The 26,728-nt window shown below is 56.5% G+C and overlaps 3 protein-coding genes across 27 annotated transcripts; all 3 read right to left on the reverse strand.

Moving 5' to 3' along the window:
* Window positions 1-848: 848 nt before the first annotated feature.
* On the reverse strand, window positions 849-12,567 carry LOC106029505 (class I histocompatibility antigen, F10 alpha chain-like). Of its 16 annotated transcripts, none has more exons than XR_010827179.1 (9): window positions 12,425-12,565; window positions 12,045-12,326; window positions 10,883-11,158; window positions 10,516-10,788; window positions 10,338-10,432; window positions 10,161-10,193; window positions 9,956-9,988; window positions 9,511-9,755; window positions 8,894-9,181 (listed from the first exon to the last, which is right to left on the reverse strand). XR_010827179.1 is itself a non-coding variant. In XM_066986767.1 (8 exons), the coding sequence occupies exons 1-8, from the start codon at window positions 12,552-12,554 to the stop codon at window positions 860-862; spliced, it is 1,302 nt and encodes a 433-aa protein (XP_066842868.1). In that variant the 5' UTR covers window positions 12,555-12,558; the 3' UTR covers window positions 849-859. The 16 variants fall into 16 exon arrangements, 14 of the variants coding, with proteins under 14 accessions (XP_066842868.1, XP_066842866.1, XP_066842873.1 ...); XR_010827178.1 differs by having other exon boundaries at window positions 9,483-9,755; XM_066986767.1 differs by lacking the exons at window positions 8,894-9,181; window positions 9,511-9,755 and adding an exon at window positions 849-1,057 and having other exon boundaries at window positions 12,045-12,308; window positions 12,425-12,558.
* LOC125181435 (class I histocompatibility antigen, F10 alpha chain-like) lies at window positions 9,605-19,994 on the reverse strand. Of its 4 annotated transcripts, none has more exons than XM_066986811.1 (8): window positions 19,848-19,994; window positions 19,462-19,725; window positions 18,513-18,788; window positions 18,146-18,418; window positions 17,967-18,068; window positions 17,790-17,822; window positions 17,591-17,623; window positions 9,605-9,755 (listed from the first exon to the last, which is right to left on the reverse strand). In XM_066986811.1, exons 1-8 carry the CDS (start codon window positions 19,915-19,917, stop codon window positions 9,736-9,738), a joined length of 1,071 nt encoding a protein of 356 aa, XP_066842912.1. In that variant the 5' UTR covers window positions 19,918-19,994; the 3' UTR covers window positions 9,605-9,735. The 4 variants fall into 4 exon arrangements, with proteins under 4 accessions (XP_066842912.1, XP_066842914.1, XP_066842913.1 ...); XM_066986812.1 differs by lacking the exon at window positions 9,605-9,755 and adding an exon at window positions 13,968-16,813; XM_066986814.1 differs by lacking the exon at window positions 9,605-9,755 and adding an exon at window positions 17,182-17,390 and having other exon boundaries at window positions 19,848-19,981.
* On the reverse strand, window positions 13,968-25,705 carry LOC125181436 (class I histocompatibility antigen, F10 alpha chain-like). 7 transcript variants are annotated; one of them, XM_066986754.1, is made up of 10 exons: window positions 25,607-25,705; window positions 25,221-25,484; window positions 24,621-24,896; window positions 24,254-24,526; window positions 24,075-24,176; window positions 23,898-23,930; window positions 23,657-23,731; window positions 23,224-23,498; window positions 16,020-16,813; window positions 13,968-15,194 (listed from the first exon to the last, which is right to left on the reverse strand). In XM_066986754.1, exons 1-8 carry the CDS (start codon window positions 25,689-25,691, stop codon window positions 23,458-23,460), a joined length of 1,149 nt encoding a protein of 382 aa, XP_066842855.1. In that variant the 5' UTR covers window positions 25,692-25,705; the 3' UTR covers window positions 13,968-15,194; window positions 16,020-16,813; window positions 23,224-23,457. The 7 variants fall into 7 exon arrangements, with proteins under 7 accessions (XP_066842855.1, XP_066842852.1, XP_066842856.1 ...); XM_066986751.1 differs by having other exon boundaries at window positions 13,968-16,813; XM_066986755.1 differs by lacking the exons at window positions 13,968-15,194; window positions 16,020-16,813 and adding an exon at window positions 21,303-22,261 and having other exon boundaries at window positions 22,994-23,498; window positions 23,699-23,731.
* Window positions 25,706-26,728: the final 1,023 nt, after the last annotated feature.

Genomic DNA, 26,728 nt, shown 5'->3' on the forward strand with positions numbered 1-26,728 from the left:
AACTGTGCGAGAGCCTCCAAGGGAGGGCTACGAGGATGGCGAAGGCTCTGCAGGGCAAGGCCTGTGAGGAGCGGCTGAAGGCGCTTGGATTGTTGAGGCCAGAGCAGAGGAGCCACAGGGGAGGCCTCACGGTGGCCCACAGCTTCCTGATGAGGGGAGCAGAGGGGCAGGTGCTGGTCTCTGCTCTCTGGGGCCAGCGACAGGGCCCGAGGGAACAGCATGGAGCTGCCACAGGGGAGGCTCAGGCTGGCCACTCAGAAAAGGTTCTTCACCAAGAGGGTGGTTGGGCATCCACAGCTGGGGCACTGGGCCATCAGTGACAAGAGAGACCTGGCCCCCCTGGGGAGAGGCAGATGCTGCAGAAGATGCGAAGATGCTGCAGGGACTGGAGCATCTCCCCTGGGAAGAGAGGCTGAGAGAGCTGGGCCTGCTCAGCCTGGAGCGGAGGAGACTCAGGGGAGCCCAGAGGAGCTGTGGAGTCTCCCATATTAGAGATACCAAGAAGTGCTCTGGACTGGTCCAGGGCAACAGGCTCTGGGTGGTGCTGAACAGTGGTTTGGGGCAAGGGGACCTCAAGAGGTCCCTTCCAACCCCAGCCCCTCTGTGAATCTCTTTCTTGTGACAAGTCCTGGCAAACAATGAATTCACCCAGACAGAAGAGGCCCCAGCTGTACTGACGCATAGGCTCACTGTGCTGAGCTCTTTCTGCATGCAGCTCCCAGCCTCCCTCGATGCCTCCCCAACTTCCCCATGCAGCTTCTCCGGACAATCCTGACCCACCATGCCAGGACAGGAGCACCTTGCCCACCTGCTCCCACATGCCACTCCAGGTCAGACACCAGGCATGCTTTGTGGCAAATCAGAAAATCATTGGGCTGTTTATTTTGTTTGAAGGCGTGCAGATGCAATTATGCTGTGGCGTTGCTCTTGCAGTAGCAGATAAGAGATGTGAGAGATTGGGGGAACGGGGCCACATCCAGCTGCAGCACAAAGTGCACATGGGGCCAGCTGGTCCCTCACGGGCTGAAGTGGAGCCGTTAGACACTGGGGTTGCTCCCTGCAGGGACAAGAAGAGACAGCGTCATATGGGGCCACATCTTCATCCCAAACCTACTACTCTGGGAGTCTTCCCAGGGAATCCAAGGATCAGTTGGGCACAGCAACACCCTGCATGCGGGTACCACAGGGAGACATGACAAGCTGCGACCTCCTAACCTCCCCGGGGCTCCTGCCTAAACCCCCAGCCTCGTTCTCTACCTGCGTTCGAGCTGCTGGATCCCCCGTCACTGCCTGCAAGAGAAGAGCAGCCGTGAGCCCCAGCCCAGGAGCTGGCACAGGAAGGGCAGCAGAACCAGGAGCGGAACACGGCACCGCTATGCTGGGAGCCCCAAGAGAAACCAGAGCCCCAAGACTGCCCCAGTGATGGGCAGAGGCAGGGGACATCGCTGGCACCATCACTCACCTGGCGCCATGTTGTAGCCCTTCTTCTCCTTCCCTGCAGACAGAAAGAGGCATCAGCACCAGCCACATGTCACAGCCAGGCAGGGGGCCTCCCATAGGTGCCCCAGCTCCTCACACAGCCCCTCCAGCCCCTGCCTTCCTCCACACCCCTCTGCCTCATCCACCCAGGCACTTTACCCTGCTTGCTCTTCCAGACAGCAAATCCGACCAGGGCAGCAATGACAGCCACGACAGCGACAGCCACCCCCGCCACGATGGGGATGAGGTTGGACTGTGGCTCTGGGAGAAATTAGGGCCGTCAGGAGGGGGAGGAGGAGCCCCAGACCACCCCAGTCCCACACACCCCATGCTGCTGGGCTCACCCCACGAGAAGAGGCCAGGCTGGGGCAGGCTGGCATGCTCCACGCGGCACTGGTACTTGTCCTTGTCTCCCGGCATGACATCGATGGTGGCCCAGGCATGGTAGGTGCCATCACTGTTGGGCACGGTGCTCCCCCTCTGGGTCTCCTGCTCCTGGACCACGCCGTCCTTCAGCCAGCTGATGGAGATGGGCCGTGGGTAGAAGCCGTGAGCGCGACAGGACAAGGTCAGGATCCTGTCGGCCTCCATCCCCGACACTCGGACCTCGGGGCGCTCTGAGGAAGGGGTGGAAGCAAGGGCCAGGCTGAGCTCCCTGCACTGGCCCTGCTCCTGCTTCCAGCCTGGTGCTGAATCCCCTCTTGACCTCACCTCTCCTCTCCAGCATGGCCTTCCCATAGCTCACATATTTCCTCAGCCACTCAATGCAGGTGTTCTCCAGGTAGTGCTTCAACTGCTCAGCATAAGTCCCTTCCTCCTCCCACTTCCTCTTGGTGATTTGTGCCCCAGCATCAGCTGCAGTGAATGTCAGCGTGTCCTTGTCAAAGACGAGGAAGTCCTTCCCATCATAGCCATGCTGCTCAAAGCCTCTGATGCTACCATCCTCAAGGAGGTCACAGCCATACATACGCTGCCGTGTGTGAGAGCCTGTAACATAGCCAGGGACAGGGGGTGAGGGGCAGCCACAGTCCCAGCCATTTAACAAGGTGCAGACCTCTCCGGCAGCACATGCAGGTGCCACACAATGCCCTGTCACAGACTCCTGCATCCCTGCAAGCCTGGTGCTGCCCCAAAATACTCACCGGAATATTTTGGGGCAGCAAGGGCCTTGTACAGGGTTGTAAATGCTGTGAGGTGACGAGAAGCTGAGATGGGGTGGGGGAAATCCCTCAGGTTTTGGGGTGGGGGCCTGAAGCACCATGGGGAAAGCAAGGGGCTGGGACAATGGGGGCAGCAGCCCCTCTGGCTCTGGGGGTCCTGACTGCTGTGGGGATGCTGAAGGGCTGGGATGGGATGACCTGGAGCTCCCCAGCTCCAGGACAGGGGGTTCTGAGCAGCATGGGGGTGGCAAGGGGATGGGTTGGGTCTGGAAGCACCCCTCTGGGTCTGGGACAAGGGACCCCAAGCACCATGGGGCTGGGACAGGGCGGCTGGAAGCCCCGTGACAGCGACACCAGGCATGGACCCAACAGCACGGCTGGGTCTGGGGCAGCAGCGTGGGGGCAGGGCCAGGCCTCAGTGGGGCTGGGGACCCCCCCACCCCTCCCACAGCACCCGCTTCCACAGCCCCCAGAGCCACGGCCCGGCCCACTCTCACCCCTGCTCTGGTTGTAGCGCTCCCGCAGCGTGTCCAGGTTCACGCGGTGAATCTGCTCAGCGTTCTGAAAGGTCCGGGTCTCCCTGTCCCAGTACTGCTGGTCCACATTGGCCACCATCCAGTCCACCTGGGGCTTCGTCCTCTTGATCTCGCTGTCATAGCGCACGAAGACCTCCCCGTCCACGTACCCCACGACCACGAACTGCGGCAGCCCCGGGCCCGGGTCCGACACCGCGGTGTAGAAATAATGCAGGGAGTGGGGCCCTGCGGGGACAGGGGGCAGCTCAGGGACAGCCCCGAGGCGAGGCCGAGCCCGGGGGGGGGGCCGGGAGGGGAAGGGGAGGCCCGGGGGTCCCTGTGCCGGGAGAGCCCCATGGCCCCGCCCGCACTCACCGCTCGCTGCTCCGCCCAGGACCCCTAGCAGCAGCAGCCCCAGGCCCAGCTCCAGGACCCCCACCCGCCCCAGCCCCATGGCTCCGCTCTGCCCCGAGCCGCCTTCGGAGCTCGAAGGTATCCGACGGCTCCGGCCCCGCCCTGCGACGCGATTGGCGGCTCTGCCGCGAGTCTACCAATGACTAACCGGTGTTCTCGTGACGTCACCGGGCGCCGGGTAGATCGCGGTCCCGCAGGTTGCCAGAAGCGAAAGCGAAAGCGCTGCGGGCAGCGCGCGGCGGGGGCTGGGGACAGGGAAATCCCGGCCCCACCCGGACCCTTCCCCCCCCCACGCAACCCCCGCGTTTCTCGGCCCTGCCGTGGGCTGCAGCGGTGCCCGGGGACAGCAGGGCCACCCACTCAGCGATGGGGCACCCAGGACGTGTCCCCCTCGGGGCTGTCCCCAGGAGCGGGGGCAGCTGCCATCAGGCAGGACCCCGCTGGGGGCCATCTCCATCGCCACCTCCTGCCCTCCACCCGCAGACCAGGCGGGAGGGGACCACTCAGAGCCAGTTGTCTGTGGCCGTGCCCATGAGGCTTTTGAATGTGCCCAAGGACGCACACCCCACCAACCTGTGCCATAACGTGGTTGCCCACACTGTGACAAAGTTTCCCGGTGCTCAGATGGAGCCCCCTGTGCTCCAGCACCTTCATCCCCTTCGTGACCCTGGTTGGACTCTCTCCAGGTCTCTCTTGTGCTGGGGAGCCCAGCACTGGGCCCACAAGCGCTGAGCAGAGGCGAAGGATCACCTCCCTCGGCCTGCTCCAACACGGCTCCTGCTGCAGCCCAGGACACTGCTTGCTGCGCAGCCCAGGCAGGCTGTAAGGGTTTGTGGAAGGAGAGTTTCTGCTCCCTAGGGGAATCTGGCCAAAGACCTCCTTCAGTGGGATGAGGGATAATAAGTAAAAGAGTAAGCCATAAAGAAGACCAGACGGGGACATAAGCCTGATCAGGTGGCAGTGGTGGGAACCAAAGCTGCTCACTCACACTGACTGATGGGGGCATGGGAGAGCGAGAGCATTTCTTCCAGCAAGGCTGTTTGGAGACCTCATGCATTGGAAACCAATGGAAAAGGGGGAAACCAAGCAGAAACCAACCTCTAGCTGGACACAGACCTGACAGAACCAACATGGGCACAGTGACAAGAAAGGAACGTCCCCGTCATGCTCCCTGTTGGCAAGCAAGCAAGCAGAGGCGCTGCTTCCAGGAAGATCAGCCTGGACTTTGCAACTGATAAGATGTGAACCAGGAGCACCTTGGACTGGGAGTGGTGTGGGACCGGTGGGGGATGTGCAGGGCAGGGGAGCAGAAGGAACAAAGAGGTGGGGAGGCAGAAAAGGAAGGAAAGGGGCCAGCTGTGTGTGAAATAGGACCAGTCAGTACTTGTCTGCCTGAGCGCTGTGCCCAACCACCAGTCTATCCTGTCTTCTTGTAACTTCTCATTAAACATTTTCTTCAATTTAGGGACTAGGGTGAGGGTGAGTGAGGCCAGTGCAGGGCTCAGGGCCAGCAGCTGGAGTGGGGTGTCGAGTCACAGCCCATGGGCCCAGTGCTGGCTGCTGGGGCTGAGAGTCTCTGTGACTGGACACGTGTGTCTGTGTGCGTGTGTCTGTCCGTCTGTCTGTCTGTGAGACCTGTGCTCAGCTTGGCTGCTGGCTGACCCTTGGAAAGTGGTAGCTTTCCTCAGGAAAAGGTAGCTTTCCTGAGGTAGCTTACCTCAGCCTGGGCAGAAATGCCAGGTCCCTGGGCACCCAGCTGGGCTCCAACATCTGGGCAGGATGGCACTGGGTGTTCCTGCCTGTCCTGGTGTGTACTGGTTCCAGTGACCAGGCAGGAGGGTTCTGGGCTGCAGCAGCTGGAGGAGATAGCCAGGCTCCTGACATCCCTTAACTCACCCCAACCCAGCCCAGCCTGTGGTGTCCAGCAGCCAACTGGTGTGGGTTGGAACAGGTAGAATAGTGTGTAAAGTAAAGAACAGTGAAATCTGAGCATCTTTGGCAATTTTTATTGCTGACATTCCATGTAAGATTCCAGGACTTCAAACCATTAAAAGCACCTTCGATGGTAAATGCTGATTCGCTGTCACAGGCCAATGAGGTTTTCAGGTCAGCGTCAAGACAAGCGCCTATGCTGTGACATTAAAAAAGCAGCCCCACTGGGGTGTGATTATAATATCAGGTGTAATTACAACTGCTTGTTATTCCCACCCGTACTGAATTGCTGGTGCATTGTAATGCACCATGGGGCCTAATCGTATTGATGCCAGTAACAATTTAAGTTTGTACTGTTAACTTTGTGTTGTGTTAAAAGCTGTAAAATATGTACTTCAAGGCAAGGGCAAGATGATCCAGGCCTTGAGGATATCTAAAAGATGATTCATAAAAAAACTACTTAATCAGAAAGACCATTTGGTAAGGAAACATCCAACACATATACTACTGAATGCGCTACTAATCAACTTTTTAGAAATACTTGGCTGAAAAACAAAGGTATGAGTTTCTAATACTCTAATACTAATGAGAACTATCCTCATTAGAATAGTAAAAATCATGCCCCTAGGCTGAGAGACCCCAGCCCAACAAGAGACCCTTCCCCTCTGAGGATGCACAGAACGATTTTGTCAAATCACCAGTATACTCATTATGTAACCAATTAGAAATTAGAGGATTGTGCTAACATGTACATGTAGTGATAAGAGATTGTATAAAATGTGGCATGGAAAATCCTTAGGTGTGCCAGCTTAGCAAGAAACCACCTGGCACTTGCACAATTCTGAAATAGACAATATCTCGACCTAGTGTGTGGATAGGCTCATTGCACACTGGGTAAGGAATCCAAACTTTCTGTTGGACAACAACATGAGCATGCTTTGACAGGCTGTGGCTGATAATTTAGAGTATCACGGAATAAGTGTGATGACTTGGGTTGATATCTAAATGTTTCATGGACTGGTTTTGCTAAGCACCAGTATTCAGTATCCAGTAGTGATTTTTTTTTTTTTTGACAATGCCAGCAATCTATTGCATTGTCCACTTGAGATACGGTACTCATAAACTGATCAATACAGTTGTCAATCAAGTTGTTGATAATGACACTGAACTGGGAGGATCTGTGTATTCCATCAAGGGTGGAGAGGCCTTGCAGAGGGATCTGGACGAATAGGAGAGATGGGCAGCCAATGACTGCAGGAACTTTAACAAGAGCATGTGCCAGACCCTGCCCCTGGGCATATAAATCAAAAGGTTTTGAGTAATCTGGGAGCCCCAGTGCAGGGGCAGATGTTAAGGCATCTTTAATAGCTTTGAATGCCTTTTCCCTTTCCACTTCCCAGGAGATGGGTTCTATTTCCTCATCCTTGGTGCCCTCAGTTACAGGTGTAGTCAGTTCCCCCAGCCCTGGTACCCACAGTCTGTAAAAGCTGACCCCATGTTCCCACAGTAGTAGCATTCTCTGCTTTCTCCCCTATTATTCCTCTCCCTTTATCCAGTCCCTCTTTCTTGACCCAGAACCAGGGTCTGACTTTCCCCTTCCTTGGACTCCTCTATTTCCTCCTCTAGCCTGCAAACTCCTCGTGAGCACTGCCACCCATAAATTATTTTCCTGTTCCTCGGTTCTCTTTTGTGCATTCATTGTGTCCACCTTCTCCATTTCCTCTCGCCCGTCATAAACAACTAGCGCTACACTCAAAATCTTCTGCAATGTCTCCCTTGCCAACCCAGCAGATGTTCCTTGACTCACTGCAGCCTACAGGGGGGTTTCCTGAGCTGGGGAAGCCCCAGGGGAGCACAGAGACATGCCCAAGGCCGGCAGCTCCTCCAAAGCAGCCGATGAGCCATGGGCAGGTCCAGCAGTGAGGGTGGCCACCCCTCAGTGTCCCCTGAGCATCCCCTGGGGAGTGTGGCCAACATGGTGTGTTGTGTGTGGTGCCTCAGCCGGGCCTGGCATGGCCACTGGTGCAGGAGAGAACCAGGAGGGCACCCCATGAGGGTGCCCCATGAGGGTGGGAGGCACCAGCAACACCTGCACTCCACACCTGGGCCTGCGCAGGCCAATAGTGCGTGCCTCACCAATCCTCAAGGCAAAATGGTGGGCACTCACCTCTGGGCAGAGGCTGTGGCTCCAGCTGGGTGGTCTGGACCATTTGCCCCAGCGGTGGCCGATGCCTCCACCCAGACGGAGCTGCCGAGGGGTGAGGCCGCCCTGCAGACTTCAGGCTGCTGGAAGTGCCCAGGCCTGTCCCCTGGGGCAGGTGGCAGACCTGCCTGCCAAGGGGTGCCCAGCTGGAGTGGGGAGTGGGAAGCAGCCCTGCAGACCCCAAGGTCAGTGCAGAAGGAGGGCAGGAGGTGCTTTAGGCATGCAGCAGAAGTTCCCCTGCAGCCTGTGGAGGGGCCTCTGGTGGAGCAGGCTGGTTCCTTTGTCCAGATTAATGCACAGTACTTAATTTATTTTTATCATTTCACTGCCCCAGGGATAGCTCCCTGTCCCCTGGAAGCCTTATTTCCCTTTTTTTCCCAGCCCTTGTCAGTGTGCTGCTACAGAAATTTACCTCCTGCAGGGTACCACACACTAACATTCCAGTTCTAGAAAATGGGGGTGTACTGCCAAGCACTGTACTGTGCATGGGGTACCGTACACTTACGGGTTAACCAGATTCCCCAGTGTACTGCTGAGCTCTTTACCGTGTAAGGGAGCACCATACACCAGATTTCCCCAAGACTCTTGCTTTCTCCCTTCTACTCTTGCTTCATCCATCTCAAGCTGTGCCCCTCGCAGAGTTACGGAACCGTGGATCAGGGCTCCACACTTGCTTCATGCAGAAGTACATCTCAGTCACGCTTCACACACTAGTCTTGCCTGACCCAAGGCAATGCTTCATATTTCTTACCTTGGTCTGTGCACAGAGTTACCGGGTCAGTTCTCGAAGCCGGAGTGCCTACCTTGCTTTCTTCCCTAAGTCTTCACCGATCCTGTCTTCTTAACCAGTCTCGGTTCTTTGTCAGCTCTCTGCACAACCACCGTCACCAAGGCACAGGCCGAAATCAGTGGGGCATGCCTTCTGGCTGCAGTGGTAATGGGGCTACTCAGAAGGAGACTGGATCCCGGATGAGCCCCGAATTTGTGAGAAACAATCTGCAGCCAATAACACAGGCTCAGGCGAGAATCTCACTGAAGCAGAATTTTTGTGTTTGCAATGGTGGGCATCCTGCAAGCAGGAGCGAATAGCAAAAGTATATCATAACCTTATGTTCCCTATTAGCTGACACTTGATAACTCCTCTGTTTCCTCATTGGCTGAGAACTACAGGTTCACAAACTACTCAACACTTCTTACTATACCATGTATGTACAATTTTATTTGACCAACCATTACCATGACAACCATACCCCCCACCGTTAAGCCTGCACAATCACTTCTGAATATGCAAGGTTAGTGGAAGTTTCTACTGCAAAACCACAACTTATTTCTCACAGTGACCAGTGATAGGACCTGAGGAAATGGCTTGGAGCTGCAACCGGGGTGGTCCAGGCTTGATATCAAGAAAAGGTTTCTTCACCAACAGGGTGGTCAGGCACTGGAACAAGGTCCACAGGGAACCGGTCACAGCATCAAGCCTGTTGGAGTTCAAGTAGTTGGATAACACTCTCAGATACAAGGTCTCATTTTTTGGGTGGCCCTTTGAGGACCCAGGATTTGGACCCAGTGATCCTTGTGGCTCCATCCAACCCCAGCCCCTCTGTGAATCTCTTTCTCGTGACAAGTCCTGGCAAACAGTAAATTCACTCAGACAGAAGAGTCCCCTGCTGTCCTGACGCATAGGCTCACTGTGCTGAGCTCTTTCTGCATGCAGCTCCCAGCCTCCCTTGATGCGTCCCCAACCTCCCCACGCAGCTTCTCCGGACAATCCTGACACACCAGGCTGGGATAGGAGCACCTTGCCCACCTGCTCCCACACGCCACTCCAGGTCAGACACCAGGCACGCTTTGTGGCAAATCAGCAGATCATTGGGCTATTTTGTTTGAAGGCGTGCAGATGCAATTATGCTGTTGCGTTACTCTTGCAGTAGCAGATAGGAGATGCGAGAGGTTGGGGGAACGGGGCCACATCCAGCTGCAGCACAAAGTGCACATGGGGCCAGCTGGTCCCTCACGGGCTGAAGGAGAGCAGTTAGACACTGGGGTTGCTCCCTGCAGGGACAAGAAGTGACAGCGCCACATGGGGCCACGTCCCTGTCCCAAACCTACTGCTCCAGGAGTCTTCCCAGGGAATCCAAGCAGTGGTTGGGCACAGCAGCACCCAGTGTGCGGGTACCACAAGGGGACACGACAAGCTGGGACCCCAAAACCTCCCTGGGGCTCCTGCCTGAACCAACAGCCTCGTTCTGTACCTGCGTTTGAGCTGCTGGATCCCCCATCGCTGCCTGCAAGAGAGGAGCAGCCGTGAGCCCCAGCCCAAGAGCTGGCACAGGAAGGGCAGCAGGACCAGGAGTGGAACACGACACCGCTGTGCTGGGAGCCCCAGGAGAAACCAGAGCCCCAAGACTGCCCCAGTGATGGGCAGAGGTAGGGGACATCACTGCCACCATCACTTACCTGGTGCCACGTTATAGCCCGTCTCATTCTTCCCTGCAGACAGAAAGAGGCATCAGCACCAGCCACATGTCATGGCCAGGCTGGGGGCCTCCCAAAGGTGCCCCAGCTCCTCATACAGCCCCTCCAGCCCCTGCCTTCCTCCACACCCCTCTGCCTCATCCACCCAGGCACTTTAACCTGCTTGCACTTCCAGACAGCAAATCCGACCAGGGCAGCAATGACAGCCACGACAGCCACCTCCGCCATGATGTGGATCAGGTTGGACTGTGGCTCTGGGAGAAATTAGGGCCATCAGAAGGGGGAGGGGGAGCCCCTGAACACCCCAGTCCCACACACCCCATGCTGCTGGGCTTACCCCACGAGAAGAGGCCGGGCTGGGGCAGGCTGGCGTGCTCCACGCGGCACTGGTACTTGTCCTTGTCTCCCAGCAGGACATCGATGGTGGCCCAGGCATGGTAGGTGCCGTCACTGTTGGGAAGGGTTCTCCCCCTCTGGGTCTCCTGCTCCTGGACCACGCCGTCCTTCAGCCAGCTGATGGAGATGGGCCGTGGGTAGAAGCCGTGAGCGCGGCAGGACAAGGTCAGGATCCTGTCGACCTCCATCCCCGACACTCGGACCTCGGGGTGCTCTGAGGAGGGGGTGGCAGCGAGAGCCGGGCTTAGCTCCCTGCACTGTCCCTGCTCCTGCTTCCAGCCTGGTGCTGCATCCCCTCTCGGCCTCACCTCTCCTGTCCAGCACGGCCTTCCCATAGCTCACATATTTCCTCAGCCACTCAATGCAGGTGTTCTCCAGGTAGTGCTTCTTCCGCTCAGCAGAAGTCCCTTCCTCCTCCCACTTCCTTTTGGTCACTTGTGCCCCAGCGTCCGCTGCAGTGTACGTCAGCGTGTCCTTGTCTAAGGCAATGAAGTCCTTCCCATCATAGCCAAGCTGATCAAAACCTGTGATGCTACTGTCCTCAAGGAAGTCACAGCCATACATCCACTGCAGCGTGTGAGACCCTGCAACACAACCAGGGGCAGGGCATGAGGGGCAGCCACAGTGCTGGCCCTTTAATGAGGCACAGACCCCTCCGGCAGCACATGCGGGTGCCACACATTGCCCTGTCCCAGAGTCCTGCACCCCTGCAAGACTGGGCTGGGGCCCAGCACCAGAGTACTTTGGGGCAGCGAAGACCTTGTATGGGGTTGTAAATGCTGTGAGGTGACGAGGAGCTGATATGGGTGGGGGGAATCCTTCAGGTTTTGGGGTGGGGGTCTGAAGCACTATGGGGAAAGCAAGGGGCTGGGACAATGGGGGCAGCAGCCCCTCTGGCTCTGGTGGTCCTGACTGCTGTGGGGATGCTGAAGGGCTGGGATCACAGAATCGTCTAGGTTGGAAGAGACCTCCAAGATCATCTAGTCCAACCTCAGCCCTAACACTAACAAGTCCTACACTAAACCATATCACTAAGGGCTACATCTAAACGTCTTTTAAAGACCTCCAGGGATGGCGACTCAACCACCTCCCTGGGCAGTCCATTCCAATGCCTAACAACCCTTTCAGTAAAGACGTCCTTCCTAACATCCAACCTAAATGATGGGATGGGGTGACCTGGAGCTCCCCAGCTCCAGGACAGGGGGTTCTGAGCAGCATGGGGGTGGCAAGGGGCTGGGTTGGGTCTGGAAGCACCCCTCTGGGTCTGGGACAAGGGACCCCAAGCACCGTGGGACTGGGACAGGGCAGCTGGGAGCCCCCGTGACAGGCATGGACCCAACAGCACAGCCGGGGCTGGGGCAGCAGCATTGGGGCAGAGCCAGGCCTCAGTGGGGCTGGAAACTCCCTTTCCCCCCGCCCCACGGCATCCACTCCTGCAGCCCTCAGAGCTGCGGCCTTGCCCACTCTCACCCCTGCTCTGGTTGTAGCGCTCCTGCAGTATGTCCAGGCCCACACGGAAAACCTGCTCAGAATTCTGAAAGTTCCGGGTGTTCCTGTCCCAGTACTGCTGGTCATCGATGGCCAACATCCAGTCCACCATGGCATCCGTCCTCTGAGTCTTGCTGTCGTAGCGCACGAAGACCTCCCCGTCCACGTACCCCACGGCCACAAACTGCCACATCCCTGGGCTCGGATCCGACACCCCCGTGTAGAAATAATGCAGGGAGTGGGGCCCTGCGGGGACAGCGGGGGCTGAGGGGCAGCCCCGAGGGGGGGCTGAGCCCGGGGGGGGGCCCGGAAGGGGAAGGGGAGGGCCGGGGGTTCCGGATGCCGACCCCACCCGCACTCACCGCTCGCTGCTCCGCCCAGGACCCCCAGCAGCAGCAGCAGCCCCCAGCCAATCTCCAGGCCCAGGCCCCCCGCCCGTCCCGGACCCATGGCCCCGCTCTGCCCCAAGCCCCCTCTGGAGCTCGAAGGCATCCCACTGCTCTGGCCCCGCGCCGCAACGCGATTGGCGCCTCCGCAGCGCGCCTACCAATGGCTATCCGGTGTTTTCGTGACGTCACCGGGCGCCGGGCAGATAGCGGTCCCACAGGCTGCCAGAAGCGAAAGCGAAAGCGCTGCAGGTAGCGCGGGGGACCGGGAAACCCCGGACCCACCCGGACCCTGCACCCCCACAAACCCCGCGTTTCTCGGCCCTGCCGTGGGCTGCAGCGGCGCCCGGGGGCAGCAGGGCCAGCCCTGTAGCGATGGGAACACCTGCACTGTGCACCCGGGCCTTCACGGGCCAAGGGTGCACGCCTCACCGATCCTCGAGACAGAACGGTGGGCACTTGTCTCTGGGCAGGGGCTGTGGCTCTGGCTGGGTGGTCTGCACTGCCTGCCCCAGCGGTGGCTGATGCCTCCACCCAGATGGAGCTGCCGAGGGGTGAGGCTGCCCTGCAGACTTCAGGCTGCTGGAAGTGCCCAGGCCTGTCCCCTGGGGCAGGCAGCAGACCTGCCTGTCAAGGGGTGCCCAGCTGGAGGAACGCCGGCAGCAGGGGGCCGAGCTGCAGGAGGCAGGGAGAAGGCTGCGCAGCAGTAGGGAGGCTGAGGAGGAGTTGGACAGCTGGATCCTGCACAGTCGGCAGGGAACCCACAGCCCATAGCCAAATAGCCCCAAAATACCCCATCAGCACTCCCAGAAGAAGTGGGGCTGATAATGCAGAGAGAGGAAGCTGATAAGTCAAGTGCCAGCAGGAGGAAGACGCTTTCCCCAAATCCTCAGGTGCCCTTACAGAACTGCTTCACCTCTCTACAGACAGAAAAGACTCGTGGCAGGGGGTAGGGGATGAGTAAGAGAGCCCAGTCTATTCCCCTAACAACCAGTCCCACTAAGGAAAGGCCAAGGGTAATAGCAGCAGGAGACTCTTCTGAGAGGTACTGAGGCATCCATCTGCTGACCCAATCAGCTCTTGAGAGAAGTCTGCTGCTCACGGGGGTCCTGTATCAGGGCTGTCACCGAGAGTCTGCCAAGCCTCCTACAGCCTAAGGGCTCTTATCTGCTGCTGTTTCACATGGGCACGAGTGACAGAGCCAGGAGCAGTCAGAGGAGCGTCGAGAGGGATTACAGAGCCCTGGGAGCAGCAGTAAGGGACTGGGGAGCACAGGTAGTTTTTTCATGGGTGCTGCTGGTCAAAGAGAAGGGTATTGAAAGGGCCAGTCTGATCTGGCAAATCAACAGAGTGTTGCAGGAGAGGTGCCACAGACGGGTTCAGCTGCTTACACTGTGGGACTGTCTGTGAGAACCCTGGTTAAAGCATAACTTTTTTTCCACAATCCCCCCTTCTTCTTTTCTTACTCCTGTTGTTTTTGCAGCTCTTCACATCCTCTACTTCTGAGGTTTTAAAACACTAGGACGCAATATTTTTATTTGGATGTCATGGGGGATGACAGATACACAATGCCATTATTACTATAATACTATAAAACAGTTGCTTGAGCCAATCCCATCCAGGCAACCACGAGGTCAATTTTTCCCAAATGTCTCTAAATCCCCAGGAAGTGTCATCTTGGACCACCTCATGTAAGATCTTGGTTTTCTCCCCAGTATTTTTGAGATCCGTCTCAGTTCGCCCCGTTTGTTCTACGTATATACAGCAACTAGCATTAATTATAGTGCAAACCGCTCTTCACAAGTCCAGTAATAAATCCAGTACCATTAGATTCTGGAATACTATCTCTGACAGACTTGTCAACTCCTCTTGCAGTGCCCAGATCACATCTGAAGTGTTATTTTCTAATTCTTCAGCTATGGCTGAGATATTCACAATAGCTTTTTCTAATTCATTCACCCCTAACCAAGGGATAAACCACCTCACAGAACTGTGAAAAGCCATTCCCCTCTCCACTAGAGGATTAACTGAAGTCCTCTTGATTTTGCGGAGGTGGGCCTCAAGGAGGCCTGGGCTTTGGTTTTGCATATCCTCAATAATAGTTATGTTCAGAATTATTGCCCTCAGGGTGCAAGCTCCTTTCCATCCTAGGGGCAACACTTCCCTGTCCTTATTACCGCATAGCCAATACCACCCTTTGCCATTCAGGACTGGCCATCCAGTTACCGAATGACTCCTGCGCCGTGTTTGGTGTGCATTATATATATTAGCACTCCTATAATTACCATATTCGGTACAGTATAGATAATTCCCTACCTCACAGGTAACATTTCCACACCCAGGGTCAGTATTATTGCCCCCTGAATCTCCATCAGGATGAAGAATGATATTCATACGAACATAAAAAACAGAATACCCTGGCAACACTCTAATTCTATGTAATCCAACACTTTTCCCCAATTATAGGTGGTATTCGTTAATTTTTCCTAAGGACAAGTTAAATATTCGTTTACAATTAAGATTCACACTTCCTCCTAATTTTTTAATTTTAAAGGTTCTCCTATAGGAAGAATCTCTCGGGTCTCGGGGTCAACTGATGCCTTCATGCTGGTGTAATGAGTGTAATGAGTCCACCATTTCTCAGCTGTTCTTACTGTTGTCTCAGTAGTCTGGAGTACTTGGAACAGTACATCCCACTCATGTTGTAGCTTCAGTTCCCTCCCTGTTCATATCAGAACCCAATCTCCTGCTCGGAGACATAAAATAATTGCCCAGTGATCATTGTATCCCCTAGTCTCAGCTTGGTGTCCCCAAAAAGTAGCACTGTTATCCCAGTCCCTTCTACCCCTGTCACTGTAGGGTTTCATCAGTTAATTTAAGCCCTGGTATTTTACGGGCCGGCAACGACCTAGCTGCCCCAGTGCATTGGGTTTACGTGGCAAGGTTTTGGTAGAAGGGGGCTGCAAAGGTGGCCTCTGTCAGAAGAATCCAGCAGCTGCCCCATGTTAGATAAGGGCTCCGTGGTGGAGTAGGCTGGTTCCTTTGTCCAGATTAATGCACAGCACTTAATCAATTTATTTTTATCATTTCACTGCCCCAGGGATAGCTCCCTGTCCCCTGGAAGACTTATTTCCCTTTTTTCCCCAGCCCTTGTCAGTGTGCTGCTACAGAAATTTACCTCCTGCAGGGTACCACACACTAACATTCCAGTTCTAGAAAATGGGGGTGTACTGCCAAGCACTGTACTGTGCATGGGGTACCGTACACTTACGGGTTAACCAGATTCCCCAGTGTACTGCTGAGCTCTTTACCGTGTAAGGGAGCACCATACACCAGATTTCCCCAAGACTCTTCCTTTATCCCTTCTACTCTTGCTTCATCCATCTCAAGCTGTGCCCCTCGCAGAGCTACGGAACCCTGGATCAGGGCTCCACACTTGCTTCATGCAGAAGTACATCTCAGTCACGCTTCACACACTAGTCTTGCCTGACCCCCAAGGCAATGCTTCATATTTCTTACCTTGGTCTGTGCACAGAGTTACCGGGTCAGTTCTCAAAGCCAGAGTGCCTACCTTGCTTTCTTCCCTAACTCTTCACCGATCCTGTCTTCTTAACCAGTCTCGGTTCTTTGTCTGCTCTCTGCACAACCACCGTCACCAAGGCACAGGCTGAAATCAGCGGGGCATGCCTTCTGGCTGCAGTGGTAATGGGGCTACCCAGAAGGCGACTGGATCCCGGATGAGCCCCGAATTTGTGAGAAACAATCTGCAGCCAATAACACAGGCTCAGGCGAGAATCTCACTGAAGCAGAATTTTTGTGTTTGCAATGGTGGGCATCCTGCAAGCAGGAGCGCACAGCAAAAGTATATCATAACCTTATGTTCCCTATTACCCAACACTTGATTCCTCCCCCATTTCCTCATTGGCTGAGTACTACAGGTTCTCAAACTACTCGACACTTATTACTATACCATGCATGTACAATCTTATTTGACCAACCATTAATTTCACCTTTTCCCCACCTTTTTTTCCTTCTCTTGTGACTGGAGGGGCCTGCAATTTTTTTTTTTATTTTAAGACATCCTCCTTATTTTGGGACAGTGGGACATTCCCCTGTCCCCTTATCTGCTTAACATATCCCCCACCGTTAAGCCTGCACAATCACTTCTGAATATGCAAGGTTAGTGGAAGTCTCTACTGCAAAACCACAACTTATTTCTCACAGTGACCAGTGATAGGACCTGAGGAAATGGCTTGGAGCTGCAACCGGGGTGGTTCAAGCTTGATGTCAAGAAAAGGTTTCTTCACCAACAGGGTGGTCAGGCACTGGAACAAGGTCCACAGGGAACTGGTCACAGCATCAAGCCTGCCGGAGTTTAAAGTTGGATAACACTCTCAGATACAAGGTCTCATTTTTTGGGTGGCCCTTTGAGGACCCAGGATTTGGACCCAGTGATCCTTGTGGCTCCCATCCAACCCCAGCACCTCTGTGATTCTCTTTCTCGTGACAAGTCCTGGCAAACAATAAATTCACCCAGACAGAAGAGGCCCCTGCTGTACTGACGCGGAGGCTCACTGTGCTGAGCTCTTTCTGCGTGCAGCTCCCAGCCTCCCTCGATGCCTCCCCAACTTCCCCACGCAGCGTCTCTGGACAACCCCGACCTACCAGGCTGGGACAGGAGCACATCGCCCACCTGCTCCCACACGCCACTCCAGGTCAGACACCAGATACGCTTTGTGGCAAATCAGCAAATCATTGGGCTGTTTATTTTGTTTGAAGGCGTGCAGATGCAATTATGCTGTGGCGTTGCTCTTGCAGTAGCAGATAGGAGATGTGATAGATTGGGGGAACGGGGCCACATCCAGCTGCAGCACAAAGTGCACATGGGGCCAGCTGGTCCCTCACGGGCTGAAGCAGAGTGGTTAGACACTGCGGTTGCTCCCTGCAGGGACAAGAAGAGACAGCGCCACATGGGGCCATGTCCCTGTCCCAAACCCACTGCTCCAGGAGTCTTCCCAGGAAATCCAAGCAGTGGTTGGGCACAGCAGCACCCTGTGTGCGGGTACCACAAAGGGACATGACAAGCTGGGACCCCAAAACTTCCCTGGGGCTCCTCCCTGAACCCCCAGCCTCGTTCTGTACCTGCGATCCAGCTGTTGGATCCCCCGTCACTGCCTGCAAGAGAGGAGCATCCATGAGCCCCAGCCCAGGAGCTCGGACAGGAAGGGCAGCAGCACCAAGAGTGGAACACAGCACCGCTGTGCTGGGAGCTCCAAGAGAAACCAGAGCCCCAAGACAGCCTCAGTGATGGGCAGAGGCTGGGGACATAGCTGTCACTCACCTGGTGCCACCTTGTAGCCCTTCTCCTTCTTCCCTGCAGACAGAAAGGGGCATCAGCACCAGCCACATGTCACGGCCAGGCTGGGGGCCTCCCAAAGGTGACCCAGCTCCTCACACAGCCCCTCCAGCCCCTGCCTTCCACCCACACCCCTCTGCCTCATTCGCCCAGGCACTTTACCCTGCTTGCTCTTCCAGACAGCAAATCCAGCCAGGGCAGCAATGACAGCCACAACGGCAACAGCCACCCCCGCCACGATGGGGATCAGGTTGGACTGTGGCTCTGGGAGAAATTAGGGCCGTCAGGAGGGGGAGCCCCCAAGCACCCCAGTCCCACACACCCCATGCTGCTGGGCTCACCCCACGAGAAGAGGCCAGGCTGGGGCAGGCTGGCATGCTCCACGCGGCACTGGTACTTGTCCTTGTCTCCCAGCAGGACATCGATGGTGGCCCAGGCATGGTAGGTGCCGTCACTGTTGGGCACAGTGCTCCCCCTCTGGGTCTCCTGCTCCTGGACCACGCCGTCCTTCAGCCAGCTGATGGAGATGGGCCGCGGGTAGAAGCCGTAAGCGCGGCAGGACAAGGTCAGGATCCTGTCGGCCTCCATCCCCGACACTCGGACCTCGGGGCGCTCTGGGGGGGGGGTGGCAGCCAGAGCCGGGCTTAGCTCCCTGCACTGGCCCTGCTCCTGCTTCCAGCCTGGTGCTGAATCCTCCCTCGACCTCACCTCTCCTCTCCAGTGCAGCCTTCCCATAGCTCACATATTTCTTCAGCCCCTCAATGCAGGTGTTCTCCAGGTAGTGCTTCTTCTGCTCAGCAACAATCCCTTTCTCCTCCCACTTTCTCTTGGTGATTTGTGCCCCAGCATCAGCTGCAGTGAATGTCAGCGTGTCCTTGTCAAAGATGAGGAAGTCCTTCCCATCATAGCCATGCTGCTCAAAGCCTCTGATGCTACCATCTTCGAGGAGGTCACAGCCAAACATACGCTGCCGTGTGTGAGAGCCTGTAACATAGCCAGGGACAGGGGGTGAGGGGCAGCCACAGTCCCGGCCCTTTAACAAGGTGCAGACCTCTCCAGCAGCACATGCAGGTGCCACACAATGCCCTGTCACAGACTCCTGCATGCCTGCAAGCCTGGTGCTGCCCCAAAATACTCACCGGAGTATTTTGGGGCAGCAAGGGCCTTGTACAGGGTTGTAAATGCTGTGAGGTGACGAGGAGGTGAGATGGGGTAGGGGAAATCCCTCAGGTTTTGGGGTGGGGGCCTGAAGCACCATGGGGAAAGTAAGGGGCTGGGACAATGGGGGCAGGAGCCCCTCTGGCTCTGGGGGTCCTGACTGCTGTGGGGATGCTGAAGGGCTGGGATGGGGTGACCTGGAGCTCCCCAGCTCCAGGACAGGGGGTTCTGAGCAGCATGGGGGTGGCAAGGGGCTGGGTTGGGTCTGGAAGCACCCCTCTGGGTCTGGGACAAGGGACCCCAAGCACCGTGGGGCTGGGACAGGGCGGCTGGGAGCCCGTGACAGCGACACCAGGCATGGACCCAACAGCACAGCCGGGGCTGGGGCAGCAGTGTTGGGGCAGGGCCAGGCCTCAGTGGGGCTGGAAACTCCCTTTCCCCCCTGCCCCACGACATCCACTCCCGCCCCCGTCAGAGCTACAGCCCGGCCTGCTCTCACCCCTGCTCTGGTTGTAGCGCTCCCGCAGTGTGTCCAGATTCACACGATAAATCTGCTCATTACTCCGTGAGCTCTGAGTGTCCCTGTCCCAGTACTGCTGGTCCACATTGGCGGCCATCCAGTCCGCCCGGGGCTCCATCCTCTGGGTCTCGCTGTCATAGCGCACGAAGACCTCCCCGTCCACGTACCCCACAATCACGAACTGCGGCAGCCCCGGGCCCGGGTCCGACACCGCGTAGAAGAAATAGCGCAGGGAGTGGGGCTCTGCGGGGAGAGTTGGGGCTGAGGGGCAGCCCCTAGGGGAGGCCGAGCCCAGGGTGCCCCGGAAGGGGAGGCCCGGGGGGGTCCCTGTGCCGGGAGAGCCCCATGGCCCCGCCCGCACTCACCGCTCGCTGCTCCGCCCAGGACCCCCAGCAGCAGCCCCAGCTCCAGAACCCCCACCCCCCCCAGCCCCATGGCTCTGCTGTGCCCCAAACCGCCTTCGGAGCTCGAAGGTATCCGACGGCTCCGGCTCCACCCCGCGACGCGATTGGCGGCTCCGCCGCGAGTCTACCAATGACTAACCGGTGTTCTCGTGACGTCACCGGGCGCCGGGTAGATCGCGGTCCCGCAGGTTGCCAGAAGCGAAAGCGAAAGCGCTGCGGGCAGCGCGCGGCGGAGGCTGGGGACAGGGAAATCCCGACCCCACCCGGACCCTTCCCCCCCCAAACCAACCCCCGCGTTTCTCGGCCCTGCCGTGGGCTGCAGCGGTGCCCGGGGACAGCAGGGTCACCCACTCAGCGATGGGGCACCTAGGACGTGTCCCCGTTGGGGTTGTGCCCAGGAGCGGGGGCAGCTGGCATCGGGCAGGACCCCGCTGGGGGCCATCTCCATCGCCACCTCCTGCCCTCCACCCGCAGACCAGGCGGGACAGGGCCACTCAGCCAGTTGTCCGTGGCCGTACCCATGTGGCTTTTGAATGTGCCCAAGGACGCACACCCCACCAACCTGTGCCAACACGGGCACAGTGACAAGAAAGGAACGTCCCCGTCATGCTCCTTGTTGGCAAGCAAGCAAGCAGAGGCGCTGCTTCCAGGAAGATCAGCCTGGACTTTGCAACTGATAAGATGTGAACCAGGAGCACCTTGGACTGGGAGTGGTGTGGGAGTGGTGTGGGACTGGCGGGGGATGTGCAGGGCAGGGGAGCAGAAGGAACAAAGAGGTGGGGAGGCAGAAAAGGAAGGAAAGGGGCCAGCTGTGTGTGAAATAGGACCAGTCAGTGCTTGTCTGGCTGAGCGCTGTGCCCAACCACCAGTCTATCCTGTCTTCTTGTAACTTCTCATTAAACATTTTCTTCAGTTTAGGGACTGGGGTGAGGGTGAGTGAGGCCAGTGCAGGGCTCAGGGCCAGCAGCTGGAGTGGGGTGGCGAGTCACAGCCCATGGGCCTGGTGCTGGCTGCTGGGGCTGAGAGTCTGTGACTGGACACGTGTGTCTGTGTGCGTGTGTGTCTGTGTGTCTGTCTGTCTGTGAGACCTGTGCTCAGCTTGGCTGCTGGCTGACCCTCGGAAAGTGGCAGCTGCTTACCTCAGCCTGGGCAGAAATGCCAGGTCCCTGGGCACCCAGCTGGGCTCCAACATCTGGGCAGGATGGCACTGGGTGTTCCTGCCTGTCCTGGTCTGTACTGGTGTGTACTGGTTCCAGTGACCAGGCAGGAGGGTTCTGGGCTGCAGCAGCTGGAGGAGATAGCCAGGCTCCTGACATCCCTTAACTCACCCCAACCCAGCCCAGCCTGTGGTGTCCAGCAGCCAACTGGTGTGGGTTGGAACCCGTAGAATAGTGTGTAAAGTAAAGAACAGTGAAATTCGAGCATCTTTGGCAATTTTTATTGCTGACATTCCATGTAAGATTCCAGGACTTCAAACCATTAAAAGCACCTTCGATGGTAAATGCTGATTCGCTGTCACAGGCCGATGAGGTTTTCAGGTCTGTTATAACAACTGCTTGTTATTCCCACCCGTACTGAATTGCTGGTGCATTGTAATGCACCATAGGGCCTAATCATATTGATGCCAGTAACAATTTAAGTTTATATTGTCAAATTAGTTTTGTGGTAAAAGCTGTAAAACATGTACTTCAAGGCAAGGGCAAGATGATCCAGGCCTTGAGGATATCTAAAGGATGATTCTTAAAAACCTGCTTAATCAGAAAGACCATTTGGTAAGGAAACATCAACACATACTACTGAATGCGCTACTAATCAACTTTTTAGAAATACTTGGCTAAAAAACAAAGGTATGAGTTTCTAATGCTCTAATACTAATGAGAACTATCCTCATTAGAATAGTAACAATCATGCCCCTAGGCTGAGAGACCCCAGCTCAACAAGAGACCCTTCCCCTCTGAGGATGCACAGAACGATTTTGTCAAATCAGCAGTATGCTTTTTATGTAACCAATTAATTTCACCTTTTCCCCACCTTTTTTTCCTTCTCTTGTGACTGGAGGGGCCTGCAATTTTTTTTTTTATTTTAAGCCATCCTCCTTATTTTGGAACAGTGGGACATTCCCCTGTCCCCTTATCTGCTTAACATATCCCCCACCGTTAAGCCTGCACAATCACTTCTGAATATGCAAGGTTAGTGGAAGTTTCTACTGCAAAACCACAACTTATTTCTCACAGTGACCAGTGATAGGACCTGAGGAAATGGCTTGGAGCTGCAACCGGGGTGGTTCAGGCTTGATGTCAAGAAAAGGTTTCTTCACCAACAGGGTGGTCAGGCACTGGAACGAGGTCCACAGGGAACCGGTCACAGCATCAAGCCTGCCGGAGTTTAAAGTTGGATAACACTCTCAGATACAAGGTCTCATTTTTTGGGTGGCCCTTTGAGGACCCAGGATTTGGACCCAGTGATCCTTGTGGCTCCCATCCAACCCCAGCCCCTCTGTGATTCTCTTTCTCGTGACAAGTCCTGGCAAACAATAAATTCACCCAGACAGAAGAGGCCCCTGCTGTACTGACGCATAGGCTCACTGTGCTGAGCTCTTTCTGCATGCAGCTCCCAGCCTCCCTCGATGCCTCCCCAACTTCCCCACGCAGCTTCTCCGGACAACCCTGACCTACCAGGCCGGGACAGGAGCACCTTGCCCACCTGCTCCCACATGCCACTCCAGGTCAGACACCAGGCATGCTTTGTGGCAAATCAGCAAATCATTGGGCTGTTTATTTTCACAGAATCACAGAATCGTCTAGGTTGGAAGAGACTTCCAAGATCATCTAGTCCAACCTCAGCCCTAACACTAACAAGTCCTCCACTAAACCATATCACTAAGGGCTACATCTAAACGTCTTTTAAAGACCTCCAGGGATGGCGACTCAACCACCTCCCTGGGCAGCCCTTTCCAATGCCTAACAACCCTTTCGGTAAAGAAGTTCTTCCTAACATCCAACCTAAACCTCCCCTGGCGCAACTTTAGCCCACTCCCCCTCGTCCTGTCACCAGGCACGTGGGAGAATAGACCAACCCCCACCTCTTTACAGCCTCCTTTAAGGTACCTATAGAGAGCGATGAGGTCTCCCCTGAGCCTCCTCTTCTCCAGGCTAAACAACCCCAGCTCCCTCAGCCGCTCCTCGTAAGACTTGTTCTCCAGACCCCTCACCAGCTTCGTTGCCCTTCTCTGGACTCTCTCGAGCACCTCCATGTCCTTCTTGTAGCGAGGGGCCCAAAACTGAACACAGTACTCAAGGTGCGGCCTCACCAGAGCCGAGTACAGGGGGACAATCACCTCCTTAGACCTGCTGGCCACACTGCTTCTTATGCAAGCCAGGATGCTGTTGGCCTTCTTGGCCACCTGAGCACACTGCTGGCTCATATTCAGCCGACTATTTTGTTTGAAGGCGTGCAGATGCAATTATGCTGTGGCGTTGCTCTTGCAGTAGCAGATAGGAGATGCGAGAGGTTGGGGGAACGGGGCCACATCCAGCTGCAGCACAAAGTGCACATGGGGCCAGCTGGTCCCTCACGGGCTGAAGCAGAGCAGATAGACACTGGGGTTGCTCCCTGCAGGGACAAGAAGAGACAGCGTCATATGTGTCCATGTCCCTGTCCCAAACCTACTGCTCCAGGAGTCTTCCCAGGGAATCCAAGCAGTGGTTGGGCACAGCAGCACCCTGTGTGCGGGTACCACAAAGGGACATGACAAGCTGGGACCCTCCAACCTCTCTGGGGCTCCTCCCTGAACCCCCAGACTTGTTCTGTACCTATGGTCCAGCTGCTGGATCTCCAGTCACTGCCTGCAAGAGAGGAGCGTCCGTGAGCCCCAGCACAGGAGCTGGCACAGGAAGGGCAGCAGCACCAGGAGCGGAACACGGCACCTCTGTGCTGGGAGCCCCAAGAGAAACCAGAGCCCCAGGATTGCCCCAGTGATGGGCAGAGGCAGGGGACATCGCTGTCACTCACCTAACGCCACGTTGTAGCCTTTCTCCTTCTTCCCTGCAGACAAAAAGAGACATCAGCACCAGCCACATGTCACGGCCAGGCTGGGGGCCTCCCAAAGGTGCCCCAGCTCCTCACACAGCCCCTCCAACCCCTGCCTTCCTCCCGCACCCTGCTGCCTCACCCGCCCAGGCACTTTACCCTGCTTGCTCTTCCAGACAGCAAATCCAGCCAGGGCAGCAATGACAGCCACAACAGCGACAGCCACCCCCGCCACGATGGGGATCAGGTTGGACTGTGGCTCTGGGGGAAATTAGGGCCGTCAGGAGGGGGAGCCCCCAAGCACCCCAGTCCCACACACCCCATGCTGCTGGGCTCACCCCACGAGAAGAGGCCAGGCTGGGGCAGGCTGGCGTGCTCCACGCGGCACTGGTACTTGTCCCTGTCCCCTGGCAGGACCTCGATGGTGGCCCAGGCATGGTAGGTGCCGTCACTGTTGGGCACAGTGCTCCCCCTCTGGGTCTCCTGCTCCTGGACCACGCCGTCCTTCAGCCAGCTGATGGAGATGGGCCGTGGGTAGAAGCCGTGAGCGCGGCAGGACAAGGTCAGGATCCTGTCGGCCTCCATCCCCGACACTCGGACCTCGGGGCGCCCTGAGGAAGGGGTGGAAGCAAGAGCCAGGCTGAGCTCCCTGCACTGGCCCTGCTCCTGCTTCCAGCCTGGTGCTGCATCCCCTCTTGACCTCACCTCTCCTCTCCAGCATGGCCTTCCCATAGCTCACATATTTCTTCAGCCCCTCAATGCAGGTGTTCTCCAGATAATGCTTCCTGCGCCCAGCAACAATCCCTTCCTCCTCCCACTTCCTCTTGGTGATTTGTGCCCCAGCATCTGCCGCAGTGTACGTCAGCGTGTCCTTGTCAAAAGCGAGGAAGTCCTTCCCATCATAGCCGTGCTGCTCAAACCCTCTGATGCTACCGTCCTCAAGGAGGTCACAGCCGCACATGTACTGCAGCGTGTGAGACCCTGAAACACAACCAGGGGCAAGGGGTGAGGGTCACCCCTTCAGTGGGGCACAGACCCCACTAGCAGCGCACGCAGGTGCCACACAGAGCCCTGTCCCAGAGCCCTGCACCCCAGCACATCTGCGCTGGCAGCCAGCCCCATGGCACCTCGGGACAGCGAGGAGCTGGGACGGGGTCCTGAATGATGGGAGGTGATGAGAAGCTGAGATAGGATCAGGGGAGCTCCTCTGGGGCTGGGACAAGGGACCGCATGCATCTGGGGATGCCCCTGCCCCGTGGCACCCACTCCCACCACCCCCAGAGCCATGGCCCAGCCCGCTCTCACCCCTGCTCTGGATGTAGCGCTCCCGCAGTGTGTCCAAGTCCACGCGGTAGTTCTGCTCGTCATTCTGGGCGATCTCGCTCTGCCTGTCCCAATACTGCTGACCCTCGTTGGCCGCCATCCAGTCCACCCGGGGCTCCATCCTCTGGGTCTCGCTGTCATAGCGCACGAAGGCCTCCCCGTCCACGTACCCCACAATCACGAACTGCGGCAGCCCCGGGCCCGGGTCTGACACCGCGGTGTAGAAATAATGCAGGGAGTGGGGCCCTGCGGGGACAGGGGGCAGCTCAGGGGCAGCCCCGAGGCGAGGCTGAGCCCGGGGGGGTGGAGGGGGGGGGGCGGGAGGGGAAGGGGAGGCCTGGGGGTGCCCAGTGCCCACCCGCACTCACCTCTTGCCGCCCCGCCCAGGACCCCCAGCAGCAGCAGCAGGAGCAGCAGCAACAGGCGGAGGCCCCCCGCCCGCCCCGGCCCCATGGCCCTGCTTTGTCCTGTTGCATTCGGAGAAGTGAAAAACGAAAGTGAAAGTGCTGCCGGCGGCGCGGGACAGGGGTTGGGGACACGGAAACCCCCGCCCCCCCTGCCCTTCCCCTCTCCCCTCCCTGGTTTTCCCGACCTTGCCGTGGGCTGCAGCAACGCCTGGGGACCCCAGGGCCATCCGCGCAGCGATGGGGCACCCAGGAAGTGTCCCCATCGGTGCTGTGCGATAGAAAGTTGGGACGCGTTACCTGGTGTGCAATGAGACAATCAATCCACACACTAGATCGAGACAGTGTTTATTTCAGAATTCCACAAGTCTGGGCGCCAGGAGGTTTCCCTCTAAGCTGGAAGACCTCCGTGCCTCACTTGTCTCTTATTACTACATTCACATGTTAGTACAATCCTTTAACTTCTAATCAGTTATTAGAATTAGAATTAGAATTAGAATTAGAATTAGAATTAGAATTAGAATTAGAGTTAGAGTTAGAGTTAGAGTTAGAATTAGAATTAGAGTTAGAATTAGAATTAGAATTAGAATTAGAATTAGAATTAGAATTAGAATTAGAATTAGAATTAGAATTAGAATTAGAATTAGAATTAGAATTAGAATTAGAATTAGAATTAGAATTAGAATTAGAATTAGAATTAGAATTAGAATTAGAATTAGAATTAGTTAGTACAATCCTCTAACTTCTAATTAGCGTACGGCTGACTTGACAAAATCATTCTGCACGTCCTCAGAGGGGAAGGATCTCTTGTTGGGCTGGGGTCTCCCAGCCAATGATATTTTCTTTCTATTATAATGAGGATAGTTCATGGATAGTTCACTTTAATATCTTTAGTTTTCAGCCAATTATTTTAACACAGCGAGCTGAGCCCCCCCCTCCCCCTCCTCCCCTCCCAACCCAAGCTCCGTAGGGCTCCAGCCTGAACCCCCGGTCCTGCACCATACCCGTGATTGACTTTTTGGATCCTCTGTTTCTGCCTGTGAGAGAGGAGCAGCACTGAGCCCCGGCCCAGGAGCTGACAGAGGA

Source organism: Anser cygnoides, chromosome 35 (assembly GCF_040182565.1).
Source record: "Anser cygnoides isolate HZ-2024a breed goose chromosome 35, Taihu_goose_T2T_genome, whole genome shotgun sequence".
Taxonomy (NCBI): Eukaryota; Metazoa; Chordata; class Aves; order Anseriformes; family Anatidae; genus Anser; species Anser cygnoides.

Coding starts and splice junctions, on each gene's coding strand:
- LOC106029505 (XM_066986765.1), bottom strand. CDS start 12,554: ATGCCTTCGAGCTCCAGAGGGGGCTTGGGGCAGAGCGGGGCCATGGGT. Junction 9,989..10,160: donor GGGCTATAACGTGGCACCAG/GTAAGTGATGGT, acceptor CCTCTCTTGCAG/GCAGCGATGGGGGATCCAGC. Junction 1,058..9,955: donor ATCCAGCAGCTCAAACGCAG/GTACAGAACGAG, acceptor TTGTCCCTGCAG/GGAGCAACCCCAGTGTCTAA.
- LOC125181436 (XM_066986754.1), bottom strand. CDS start 25,691: ATGGGGCCGGGGCGGGCGGGGGGCCTCCGCCTGTTGCTGCTGCTCCTG. Junction 25,485..25,606: donor CCTGGGCGGGGCGGCAAGAG/GTGAGTGCGGGT, acceptor CTGTCCCCGCAG/GGCCCCACTCCCTGCATTAT. Junction 23,499..23,656: donor CAGGGAGGAGCCCCAGAGAG/GTTGGAGGGTCC, acceptor TTGTCCCTGCAG/GGAGCAACCCCAGTGTCTAT.
- LOC125181435 (XM_066986811.1), bottom strand. CDS start 19,917: ATGGGGCTGGGGGGGGTGGGGGTTCTGGAGCTGGGGCTGCTGCTGGGG. Junction 19,726..19,847: donor CCTGGGCGGAGCAGCGAGCG/GTGAGTGCGGGC, acceptor CTCTCCCCGCAG/AGCCCCACTCCCTGCGCTAT. Junction 18,069..18,145: donor GCCTGGCCTCTTCTCGTGGG/GTGAGCCCAGCA, acceptor AATTTCTCCCAG/AGCCACAGTCCAACCTGATC.